The sequence below is a fragment of the Phytophthora cinnamomi genome (assembly GCF_018691715.1).
Source record: "Phytophthora cinnamomi strain GKB4 chromosome Unknown Contig19, whole genome shotgun sequence".
Lineage (NCBI taxonomy): Eukaryota > Oomycota > Peronosporomycetes > Peronosporales > Peronosporaceae > Phytophthora > Phytophthora cinnamomi.
In genome coordinates, this window is record NW_027150952.1 from 1,026,539 (window position 1) to 1,038,938 (window position 12,400).

Sequence of the window (12,400 nt, forward strand, 5' to 3'; positions counted from 1 at the left end):
AGTGCGACGGTCGCTGTTCGCAGCAGCCGCAGACTTTTTACACCTACTTCTTACGCAGCGCCGTTTTTACGAGATATATTAAGGATTGCAGTTTTTCCCGCTAAATCAGGTCATATTAAGCGGTCTTAACGGACCTTCAATTGTGCTAAATTTAGCGATTTAAGGCATTTCCGCGGACCCCTATAGTGAAGGCGTGTTTTCCTGTTTATTAACTTCGAACCTTGCGTTAACGTCATTTGGTCACTGTCGACGGTTCAGCTTGCGCAAGGGTACAACATTTTCAGCAAAGTGTCCCAATCCACAATGTTTGTAAACAGAGGGTTTTTTTCAAAAAACGGCCTCTAGTAGACAAGATTCTAAATTGTACACCTAACCCATTCTCAAAACTGATAAGTCCCTTCGTTAATAACGTAAATCAGAATGTAAATCAGAATGTAAATCAGAGTGATGTACCACACACAAATCCATATAACAGAGTCCATGATTGTAGGGGGGCTTCGCCCCAAAGACAGCAGTTATCTCCACCTAGGTCGATCTAACGTTATTCGCCCGAGTAAGCCTCCACTTCTTGATCAGATCGGCCTCCAAGTCAGTGGCCAGCTTCTTCGTTTTCGGAACCTTCTTCGCCTCTTGCAGCATTTTTGTCAGCGCCTTGTCACCGTAGTGGGTTGAGAATGTGCCGATCATAGTCGCCTGTGTTGTGAACGGGTTCTCCAACTTGTAGTTGGTCGCGTACTTGACCCAGATGCTTAGCATCGGGTTCGTAAGTAGGTTGTCCAGACCCTTGTCGAGTTGGAGTAGCTTAAAGACATTGTCTGGGAGTTCCTTCTTGTCCAGCCAGATCTTGATTTGCTGGCTCTGCAACCTGGCAGCGAATTTCTCCGTACTCGGGACTTTCTGAGCCGCAATAAGCAGTTGTGACAGCGTGTTATCGGAGAAATGGCTGCGCAGAGTGTTTAGCACCGTCGTCTTCTTGGCGGGGTTCTTGGCGTTGAAGTCGCCCAAGTACCTCATCCAGACGCTGAACACCGGGTTGGCGAAGATCTTGTCCACCCCATCGTCGAGATTCATTAATTTGAAGACATCATCACTGTCCAGTCCCATCTGCCTCCAGACATCGAACTGTTGCGCCTGCAGCCTCGCTGCGATACCCTTTGTATTTTCAACCTTCCTCGCCGTCTCAAGCATCTTCATGACTGCAACATCTCCGTAGCCTCTCGTGAGTATCTCGACCATCGTCGTGGACTGTTTAGGGTTCCGCGTGTTGAAATCAACCAGGTACTTGTTGAGTACCAACAGGTTCGGGTCCGTCAGCACGTTGTCCACCTTGCCGTTCAGCCTCAGCGCTCTGAAAACGTCGTCGGCGGACATTTGAAGCTCCTTCCAGTAGTCAAGCTGTTGAGTCTGCAGGCTTGTCGCAAGCCTTTTCGTGCTGGCGACCTTCGTCGCGGATTCGAGCATCTTGGCCACGACGTCGTCGCCAAAGTTCTTTGTCAACGTCGGAATCATCGACGTTACCTTGTCCGGGTTCTTCCTATTGTAGTCGCCCACGTATTTGGCCCATGCGAGGAACTTCTTGTTCTCGAACAGCTGCTCACCCGACACCTTGTTCAGCTTCATCTTGGTGAAGACGTCGTCCGCCACCTTCCCCTTCCTGAGCCAGATCGACGCCTTCTGCTCGTCCACAATGCTGGTGATCTTCTTGATGCCGGGGATCGAGTTCAAACTGATACCCCTCTCTTCGTCGTCCTCGTTCACCTCAGCCCCCACTCGCAGGAACCTCTCGTCATTTAAGACAGTCGTCGAGAATTCGGTGGTCTTGGTTTCTGTGTTTTCCACCTCCGAGACAGCATTACCAAGTGCCAAGATGGTGGCGGCCACCAGTACCCCACAATATAGACGCATGGTGTATCACTGCCGCAGCCGGACTCTCTGAAGTCTTTGCGGCTGAGAGCGAATTGCAAAATGGCGGAAGAGACAACCCAGACCAAGTTTACATAGGGTACGAAGAGATGTTCTGCGCCTTCGTCAGGTGGCAGTTTTGGAGTAATATTATCGACTCGAACAACAAGTTCCTTTTTCTCTCTCCCCTCTCTAAGTCGATTTGAAACGAGCAGCTACATGTACAACTCCACAAGCGGACTCTTGAGGTTTTAGCTCCTCGTGCTCGTTCCCGCGAGCAGTGTGAACACGCATACAGTTGCTGAGTATTGAACGGTTCAGTGCGGTCTTTTTTTTCTACGCACCCGATCCCAAAGTAGATCATGCTCCTGGTGCAGGATAGCAGTTCGTGATGGTATGAAGTATACAGTATGACTGTATGACTGGCAATCCTCTTCGCAGTGGTATCCCGCATATGTAGTGACACTCTGTATTAACAGGAGATCCAACCCATCGAGACGTGCACGTGGCTGAGCCATCTGTACCACTATCAAATGTCTCATACCTCCAAATCCCTACAAATGCTTCAAACAGCGCTAGTATCGACATGCTGTTTGCATGCCTTGCTATGGCACAACCAGTGCAGCTACGAAAGCCGGGCTTGATTCATTCGTCATTAGAAATTCTAGTTATGTTCCGACTAAAATTTCATTGAAATAGGACAATTTCCGTATTTAATTTTTTGTTTTGTTTTCCCCCAAAAAGTCCCCCTCTTAGCTGGATCGCCTGTTAAATGCAGTTACCAGTAGTGGGTTCTCCTGATAATCTATGGTGTGCACACTCAGTTCAAAACATCCTCTAAGATCATTACCGTAACTAACGTTACATATCGCCCAAGTCCGATTCGTGAACCACGTCTAGCAAAGTTCAGCGATACTATAAACTAGGTCGCTTGTGGAATCAATTTATTATATTCCAACGAAATGCCCATGCAGTTCATCTGTCGGATGCCTGGCCAAGTACAGCCAAATGCAGATTGTACCATCATAATGGTACAACGCCAGAGATCAATTTGTTCTCACGTCATCATTGTTTTTGACCACATGGTGGAAACAGTTGCTTTGTTGAACGCAGTCGCCATCCCTGGGAGTCGGACTCGGAGTCCGTGTGTGGATAAAGCCGCGGCTTTATTTTGGGTTTTTCGGCTTTATCGATTTTTTAGCCGATCGGCTTTATCGGTGGGGCAAGTGGCGGCCAATATCCGGACATTACCGGACAAATCGTACCTAATTGGGCGTGATATATTTTGTAGATTACACAGCCGAAGGAAGGAGAATCGCGCCATCACCGAGCTCTTGCGGGCTCCTACGCGGGCCACACCGCGCTGGAGAACAAGTTCCGCCTGGTGCCCACGGGCATCCTGAACCCGAACGTTATCTGAATATCGGCAACGGACGGCCTCCAACTCAAATCATGGCCACGGTGTCTCAAGCGTATTGCGCTCCATTTCGTTGAGCGCTGCTCGGCCTCATTTCTCATTTTGCACAAGCTCCTGCACATAAGTCTCCCCACCTCACCGCCAAGTCACCTCCCACGCACCCACCGAAAGCAGCATGAGGTTCTTCACCACTCGCTCGCCGTGTTCGTGCTGATCGCGACGCGCTCGCCCATGCTTCGCATGGAGACCAAGGGCAAGAAGGGCAAGTCTAAGACGGAGGTACCGGTCGTTCGACGCCGAACGCCATCTTGTTGCTTCAGCCACCTTGGGATTCCATTCGCAAAGGCAGTATCAATTCTCTCAATATTGATGTTGCCTCTCTCTCGCTGAAAAAATAACCGGTATCTCGCCCTATGACGATTTTGGGCGCGGGTGCAGGATCAGATCTTTGTTCGTCGCCGTAAGCTGCATGACAATGCTTGCACCAAAGCTGGAGCCTGCCGCCCTTCTTCGGTAAGTCCGTCTCAATGAACTGCTGCCGCTCGTAGCCCCCAATCGTGCCAGGGTAGGCTTGCTGTATGAGTAGGCTGGCTGTATGCTGGAACTTGAGGGGGGGGGGGGCTCACCTGAGCAGGAACTGTCCGAAACACAAACCCCACACAAATTAGCCGAGTATACAAGTAGGTATAGCCTTTCGTGTACCGCTGTATAGCCAATCTCGCGGAGTTATCTTCGGCTTTATAGGCCGGCTCTATTCGGCTTTTTGAATTTGCTTGCGGCTTTATCTAGCAAATCGCGACAGAGCCCTGGACGAAATAAAGCCGCAAGGGTGCGGCTTTATCCACACTGGTCCAGTCGTCTGGCGTCCGTACTTCACCCGGCTGGCTACAGTACCACTGTGGTACTACCATATTGACGTGAACAGGTGACAACTCGTCTTCCTCATGATGATGCGTCCTTTGACCGGACACAATCAAGTTCCTATGGAACCACCCGCCTCCGATTAGACACCCTTGATTCACTACTCGCTACGGTTCTATTGCGGTCCCATTATGGACCACATTCGATTAGTGAGTGATACACACACGTAAATGAAGATCGGGGACAGTCTCGTCCGAGTCTCCGAGATGCGTAAAACCTCGTTCTGAGAAACATTTCCGAGTCTACTGAGGACAGCTACGGGCGCTCAACTGTTCGTTACATATAGCCGGTATGGGCAATGTCACTCACTGGAGCGATTCCCGCAGCATTTTTTCCAAACCTAAATCCCGAGAAAGTACGGGAATAAAATTTGGCGCCAGATTTTTGGTTTCGAGAAACTGTCGTCTTGCTGTGGGACATGTAATTGTGGATGTACATATTATAGGCGTATGAATTGCGAATGCGCAGAATAATGAGTGGGGTGGCAGGAACGCGATCACAGAGATCAAGCCCTGGATCCGTTGCCCAGAAAACATGTCAAACACCATATGCTGACACATTTATGAATTTGTATATAAAACAAATCCCAAAATGTTAGCAGCTGCTCCTCACTGCCATAGGGGGATTGCTATATGTTATTTAATAATACAGTGCGCGTCAAAACTATAAGACCACACCTGTGCAGCATCACAACTCAATCAATCTTTATCATTTTGAGGTGGGGGTTCGACAGTAGTTGTGAAATACGCTGAGAAAGACCTGCTATGCGCTAACACTCGCGTTTTTCACTTTAACGGGTGGTTCGTATACAAGAAACTGGTTGTGCAAGGTCAACACAAATTAGGACCACCCCCATCCCTATACAAAATCCAATATTAACCGAAACCCTGAACAAGGCGATATGACTAGAGATTTGTTTGGGACATACTTTCGGGTGCTCGCACGTTGACACTAGCACTCTGGGATCTCGCTGTGACAATATCCTAGCATTGTAAATAGTGTTAGCTCTAGCAGTGGGGCATGACATAGCCTCATAAGCGATATTGAGCGTGAAGCGATCGCCAACGTAGATCTCAGTGGCAAGTCAGCAGTATCCCTATGATTTGCTATTGAACGATCAGTGAATGGGAGCTTCAGTCGACAGCTACTCGTACTTTAAAATCTACGCCTCAGTCCGACACCCCCGTTCGCGTCCGAGTGCACTTAATAGATTGCTTGTAGGATCGCGAGTAACCGTCGTGTTCTGCACGAGCTAACGCGTCTAACTAACTGCCGAAAGTATGTCCACTACAAATCTCTAGTCATATCGCCTTGTACGGGGTTTCGGTTAATATTGGATTTTGTATTGGGATGGGGGTGGTCCTAATTTGTGTCGACCTTGCACAACCAGTTTCTTGTATACGAGCCACCCGTTAAAGTGCAAAAACGCGAGTGTTAGCGCATAGCAGGTCTTTCTCAGCGTCTTTCACAACTACTGTCGCACTCCCACCTCAAAATGATAAAATTTGATTGAGTTATGAGGGTGGTCCTATAGTTTTGACGCGCACTGTAAGGAAGACCCTCATCAGGAGGGCCCTCGTTATAACCAGAGGACATGGGTCAACAGGTGGCAGATACAGTCAAACCTGTTTTATACTACCTCCGTTCGGAAATAGATAACCACTTGTTTTTTTTTGCGCAGCGCTCCGCCTCGTTCATTTTCCTGATTATAAAATTGTGGGAGTGCTACTACCTCCGTTCGGAAATAGATGACCATTTCCAATCATATTTCAGCCTCTCCAACATAATTCCCCTTCTAAACCGATCGTGTTTGAATTCTGAATCTCCCGTGCTTTCCCCGCTCACTGGCCACCACACACTGCTAGCCCCCGCACGCTAGCTTCTGGATTCAATTCGAAAGTTGGCGGATGGGGGAGATTACGGATAGTGAACGCCAGGCCGTCTGGGAAACCCTACTGCTTCGCAGCGTAGGAGGCGTGCTACACGTGGGGAGATCGTCCGGGTTGCAATGTACGTCCACGTGAGCCGCCAAGTTGTCGAGCGCATTGGAAGCGTGGAATCAACTCGATGGGAGATCAAGTAGCAGCTGTGGTCAAGTCAATAAAGAGTGCAAGATGGACCGCCGCCCCGCTGCCCCTGCCAACCGCCCGGACGACTCTCGTCCCCCCCCCAATCTCGCCGAGGCCTGGAACGCCTGATTCGACGGATTCGACAGAGACGATGGAGCTGAACCTGAGGCTGCCGCTGGAGTTCTCCTGGATGGACGAGGAGCGCCCGCCTTTCGTGCCCGGACCGATTCCCCCCGTGTCTCGCATGTACATGCGCTACGTGCCCTACGCCCGACTTGGCGCGCGTCGTGTGCTGGAAGCGATGCGGGATCCGACGACGATGGAGGGCTCGGTTGCTGACGATGAGCGTGAGGCGAAGGCTAAGAGCGACGCTTGGACGGAGGACTCGCGCTTCCCGCTGCCAGCGCCCATGGAGCATATCATGAAGTCTAATGGTGGAAATGATTACCGGCTCGAACATTTGTTAAGTACAAACTGATGCGAACGGACAGTCTTCCAACGTCATTGCCATGCGATGCAACATCTCTCAGCAAGTGGGATCCTCGTAGCACCCGAAGCCAAATCATGTGCCCCTCAAGTATGAAGTGAGATCTTAGATCCATTTTTGTGCGGCGGAACAAGAACGCCTGCGCCTCTCTGGACTGTGCCTCGCTTGGTGTTCTCCAGCACTCCCACAATTTTATAATCATATAGGATTTTATAATCATATACTACCTCCGTTCGGAAATAGATGACCATTTGTTTTTTTTTTGCGCAGCGCTCCGCCTCGTTCATTTTCCTGATTATAACATTGTGGGAGTGCTGGAGATCTAGAGTTGACACCAAGCGAGGCACAGTCCAGAGAGGCGCAGGCGTTTAAAATGTGGGAGGGCTGGAGATCTAGAGGTGACACTAAGCAAGACACAGTCCAGAGAGGCGCAGGCGTTTAAAATGTGGGAGGGCTGGAGATCTAGAGTTGACACTAAGCAAGACACAGTCCAGAGAGGCGCAGGCGTTCTTGTTCCGCCGCACAAAAATGGATCTAAGATCTCACTTCATACTTGAGGGGCACATGATTTGGCTTCGGGTGCTACGAGGATCCCACTTGCTGAGAGATGTTGCATCGCATGGCAATGACGTTGGAAGACTGTCCGTTCGCATCAGTTTGTACTTAACAAATGTTCGAGCCGGTAATCATTTCCACCATTAGACTTCATGATATGCTCCATGGGCGCTGGCAGCGGGAAGCGCGAGTCCTCCGTCCAAGCGTCGCTCTTAGCCTTCGCCTCACGCTCATCGTCAGCAACCGAGCCCTCCATCGTCGTCGGATCCCGCATCGCTTCCAGCACACGACGCGCGCCAAGTCGGGCGTAGGGCACGTAGCGCATGTACATGCGAGACACGGGGGGAATCGGTCCGGGCACGAAAGGCGGGCGCTCCTCGTCCATCCAGGAGAACTCCAGCGGCAGCCTCAGGTTCAGCTCCATCGTCTCTGTCGAATCCGTCGAATCAGGCGTTCCAGGCCTCGGCGAGATTGGGGGGGGGACGAGAGTCGTCCGGGCGGTTGGCAGGGGCAGCGGGGCGGCGGTCCATCTTGCACTCTTTATTGACTTGACCACAGCTGCTACTTGATCTCCCATCGAGTTGATTCCACGCTTCCAATGCGCTCGACAACTTGGCGGCTCACGTGGACGTACATTGCAACCCGGACGATCTCCCCACGTGTAGCACGCCTCCTACGCTGCGAAGCAGTAGGGTTTCCCAGACGGCCTGGCGTTCACTACAGGTGTCCCCGCTGAATCTGCAACTGCCATCGGCTATCTACCGCGAACACAGAGTGTGCGGGAGTCTTCCAGTGCACAAGATTTGCCACAGCTGTCTGGTGAGATGTACTGAATTAGTAAGATCATTGCGGGAAAATGTCTCTGCGTGAAACATCGAGTTGCTAGATCACGGTAGAAAATGAAAGGCCCACAATGAACATTATATCTAGCAGGACATGCAGTGTGCACAACAACCAACTCCATTTACCTAAAGTCCTCATGACGAACCAGTCCAAAGTTAACAAGAAGGCATACGTGCGCCTGACGCTGAGTGAGAAGGCCATGGTGTGCGAGATGGAGCACAAGCAGACCGGCAACTGATCTTTCAGCATCCACGCACCTGCTGACTGGGCAGTACATTAGCGTCTATAAAAGCAGTACATTAGCGTCTATGCGCCACCTGTGCAGATATTGTAACCTCGCAGTTTTTTTTGGTCCCACCTTTGCAGATTCAGCGGGGACACCTGTATCCGTAATCTCCCCCATCCGCCAACTTTCGAATTGAATCCAGGAGCCAGTGTGCGGGGGCCAGTGTGTGGTGGCCAGTGAGCGGGGGAAAGCGCGAGAGATTCAGAATTCAAACCCGATCGGTTTAGAAGGGGAATTATGTTGAGTAGGCTGAAATATGATTGGAAACGGTTATCTATTTCCGAACGGAGGTACAGTAGTATGAGGCCCCGTTGGTGGCCATCTACAACAATGACTCATATAAAATGGACTCAGTTAAAAAAAATTATGTGGTGCACGTAAAGAAATCGCGCATAATTCGCTGCCGCTTTGCCTTCACCGTAGTCTCCCGAACCAAAGCGGTCACGGTCTGTAAAGCTCTTCGTTCTCTATCAGTCTGCTCTGCGCATTGAAGCAGAAATGCAGACAGCTCCATGCAGTGTCTCAGAGCGATGGCAGGTTGAATTGTGGGTTCCTGGTCCTCCTCCTCCTCCTGCTCGTCCTGCGAACCTGCATCGATGCCTAAGCGCTCCGCCAGCTCATGCGCCTTCAGCAGGAGCACGTCGTCCGCCATTGCCGTTTTAGCTTCGTTCTGAAAGAAAAATTCCCTCAGTTCCCGCTCGAACTGTGGGAATTTCACTCGGCGCCGCTTGGTTGCACTCAGGTCGACGTGGCTGAAGTAGGAAGAGGGCAGGTTGCGCAGTCGGGCAAGTGTGGCACGGCTGACCCGGGCCTTGAACGTCGCGTAGATCCACTCAGCAAGCATGGGGTTGTTCATGCCAGGATTCTGCTTGAGTTTTAGGTGCACTTGGAGCTTTTGTTCTAGCGTCAGACAGGTGCGAGGAGACATTGCGAGGGAAGGGGGCTTGCGTTGGGTGGGGGCTTTGAAGAGTGTGTGGTCGTGAACAGTGTGAATCTAATAAACAGGTTGGACCTAATTTGGTCCTCCAAAATGTGACTCATATACATTGTATACATATAAACAGCGGTTATACAAAAACTAAGTAAAATATTTGGTAGCAACGAAGCTTGCATCAAATAAATGGCAAGGTTCAAATAGGGAGGATCATATAAACAGGTCTGACTGTAGTAACGGCCCGAAATGGGAAAGTTGCAAAGTCAGCTTCCATTTTTAGTTTTCCTTGTGTATTATATATTCCATTTACTTTCGGATTATTCTATGATGCTATTCTACCGACTTTAAGGTCCGTGTCTTTAAGATCGAACGCCAATTAAATTTTTCATAGATAGTAACCCAGTCTTACCAATTTGGGTCACCTTCAATATATTATATAATGCAGTCAAATAGAAGATCCACGCTGTGTCTACGAAGTGGCATAACACTAGGCTATCCGGGGTTGTGCGGTAGATGAAAATAAATATAAAACGTTTTAGCACTAGTGGTGTTTTTGAATGTACGTATGTAGTATCTAAAACAGACTAGTATGGTTTTCTGTTTGCATACCCCCAGGATCTAGGGGGAGTATGAGTTGAATGGTATGTACTAGCTTGGTCCATCTCAACACGTTCGCAATCTGGTACACAAGTGCTTGGTGGGGTGTCTCTAATGTAGAATTAGTGGATGGGTGGTTGCGATCAACTCGCTCGGCAAATGTTGGAAGTCGCGCAGTCCCAGTGGCACCATGGTTAGCCTTATGTGATCGAGCAACACGACGCGTTTTACGTAAACTTGCCGGCTCGCGAATTCGAGGACGCCAACTATGGATGCGATCGCGATAAATCCACCAGTGTGCATCAAAATGACTAGGAAGTAACTTCAACTTCGCATTAGATTTCACGATAGCAATAATTTCATGACCGCAAAAATACGAAGCAATCACCGGAGACAGTAAATGCAGCTGCGCGCGATGAATTCAAATTCTTGTTCCGTTTTAGATTCCACAGTCTTGTAGATGAATTCCATGAAAACTTGAGTCTCCTAGGTATTCTCAGTTTTATCCTACGCAGGGAGCGGATTGGATATAGCAAACTGGCCCAACACGCTCCGTGTTTTCGGTAGTACATTCTGACTGAAGTTCCACCTACAAATCATCGAGGGAACGGAGGAGAGGAAGCGGAATTCCTTGCTCTTCTAGCATCGGCCGAAGTGTCTTGAGAAGGCCTGGCGATTGCGAGGGTTGTCATCTCGATAGAACGTGTCTTGTTGCCAACCAGGTGGTCGCATCTCGTATCAATCGATAACACTTTGATAGATCGGGTCGGCTTTTTCAGTAGAGAGGAGGGGGGGGGGGGGTCGAAGCAGGTGCTAGCCGAGGGAACACTAACGGACGATCTCTAGGGCCGACACTACGGTCGAATTGTTGGCAAATCCGGTTGCTAAAATTGAAAGTCAAACGGACGATTCAGTATAGTTGACTCACACGGATTCGGGTCATTCGCTAATGCGTGACTCTCAAAACGCATATACGACCGCTGACCCACAACAGTGAAGTGGGGTCAATAGTGTGGTTAACCCTAAACAAAGAAATCGGGTTAATCCACTCAGATGGGGTTGACCCTCAACAACGAAATCGGGTCAATCCACTTAGATGAGGGGGGGGGGGGTGACCCACAACAGCCAAAGTTGGTCAGCACGTTTGGGATTGCGTGTTGCCCATTTTGGGGCGTTACTATCTGCCACCTGTTTGCCCAAATGCCCTGATTATCACGAGGGCCCTCCCAATGAGGGCCCTCCTTAGCAATCCCCTGCCATAGTCTAAGACCATTGGTCTTTCCAGTCAGTGAGTGATTCAGTGGCGCCACTTTTGGTTTCGTTTTGTTGCGCTACAACTGGGTGTCAAGCAACTAGTCGAACACACTGCAGGCATGAGACTCCATTACGTCGTACTCCTCGCTATCGCTGCTTCCAATGCCGTTGCTCTTTCGGCAACGACCAATTCGAAGTTGGTGGCCTCTGACCTCCCAGAAAGGAGTCGTTCGCTTACAGAGGGGCAGCACGAGGCTCCGAACAGGCACTTGAGGGAGGAAGACACAACAGAAGAGAGGACATTCAGTATCAAAGCCACCCCCGGCCTGGAAAAGTTTAAGTCCATCCCTAGCTTCGATAAGTTTAAGGGTCTGTTCAAGACGAAAGTCACCCTGGGCACGCTCCTGGGCTGGGCCAAGAAGGGGAAATCCCCCGACAAGGTCTTCACCGCGTACGAGCTTGACAAGACTGGCACAAAACTGTTTGAAAGCCCGGATTTCAAGATTTGGTACACCTACACGGCCTTAGTCACGAAGACGGACCCTGAAAAGGCTGTTCTCACGTCGTTGGTCGGTCGTTTCGGAGAATCCACAGTGTCGTCGATGCTTGAAGGAGCAATGAAAGTTTCAGGAACGAAGGAAATCGCCACTGCGCTACAGATGAAACAAATGGAGTCGTGAAAGGATTTGGGCATGTCCGCTGGTGCTTCGTTCAAGTTCTAGGACCTGGACAAAAACTTGGATACTGTTTTAGCCAACCCAAACTTGAACGCCTGGACCAAGTACGTGGATGATTTCACGGTGAAGAAGAACCTGGACACGCCTTTGATCGATGCTTTACGGGACAACTATGACGATGCAGGCTTTGTCAAGATGTTCAATGTGGCAAAGAATAATGCGCAGACCAAGACATTGGCTACTAATCTAGAAGCTTCTTTGCTTAACAAGTTGAGGCTACATCGATGAAGCAGGAACAGTTGAGGCACGCGACAGGGAACTAAGCTCCCGTACGGGGCTTAGAAAGACCGCGTCGTACCCAGATCCCAGCTGAATGCATGTGGGTGCTACAGGAGAGGGAACAAGATGGAGTACTTCAGCGGAACTATCAGCGATGCAGACGGAAATACATGCCCGGA

The 12,400-nt window shown here is 50.0% G+C and overlaps 3 protein-coding genes across 3 annotated transcripts; 1 reads left to right on the forward strand and 2 right to left on the reverse strand.

The window, feature by feature from the left end:
• Positions 1 to 525: 525 nt before the first annotated feature.
• IUM83_13089 (putative secreted RxLR effector protein) lies at positions 526 to 1,905 on the reverse strand (the record flags this gene model as incomplete). Its single annotated transcript, XM_067937748.1, has 1 exon — positions 526 to 1,905. The coding sequence occupies one exon, from the start codon at positions 1,903 to 1,905 to the stop codon at positions 526 to 528; it is 1,380 nt and encodes a 459-aa protein (XP_067795705.1).
• Positions 1,906 to 8,844: 6,939 nt separating this feature from the next.
• Positions 8,845 to 9,408, reverse strand: IUM83_13090 (uncharacterized protein; the record flags this gene model as incomplete). Its single annotated transcript, XM_067937749.1, has 1 exon — positions 8,845 to 9,408. One exon carries the CDS (start codon positions 9,406 to 9,408, stop codon positions 8,845 to 8,847), a length of 564 nt encoding a protein of 187 aa, XP_067795714.1.
• Positions 9,409 to 11,384: 1,976 nt separating this feature from the next.
• On the forward strand, positions 11,385 to 11,945 carry IUM83_13091 (putative secreted RxLR effector protein; the record flags this gene model as incomplete). The annotated part of the gene is made up of 1 exon (XM_067937750.1): positions 11,385 to 11,945. The coding sequence occupies one exon, from the start codon at positions 11,385 to 11,387 to the stop codon at positions 11,943 to 11,945; it is 561 nt and encodes a 186-aa protein (XP_067795842.1).
• Positions 11,946 to 12,400: the final 455 nt, after the last annotated feature.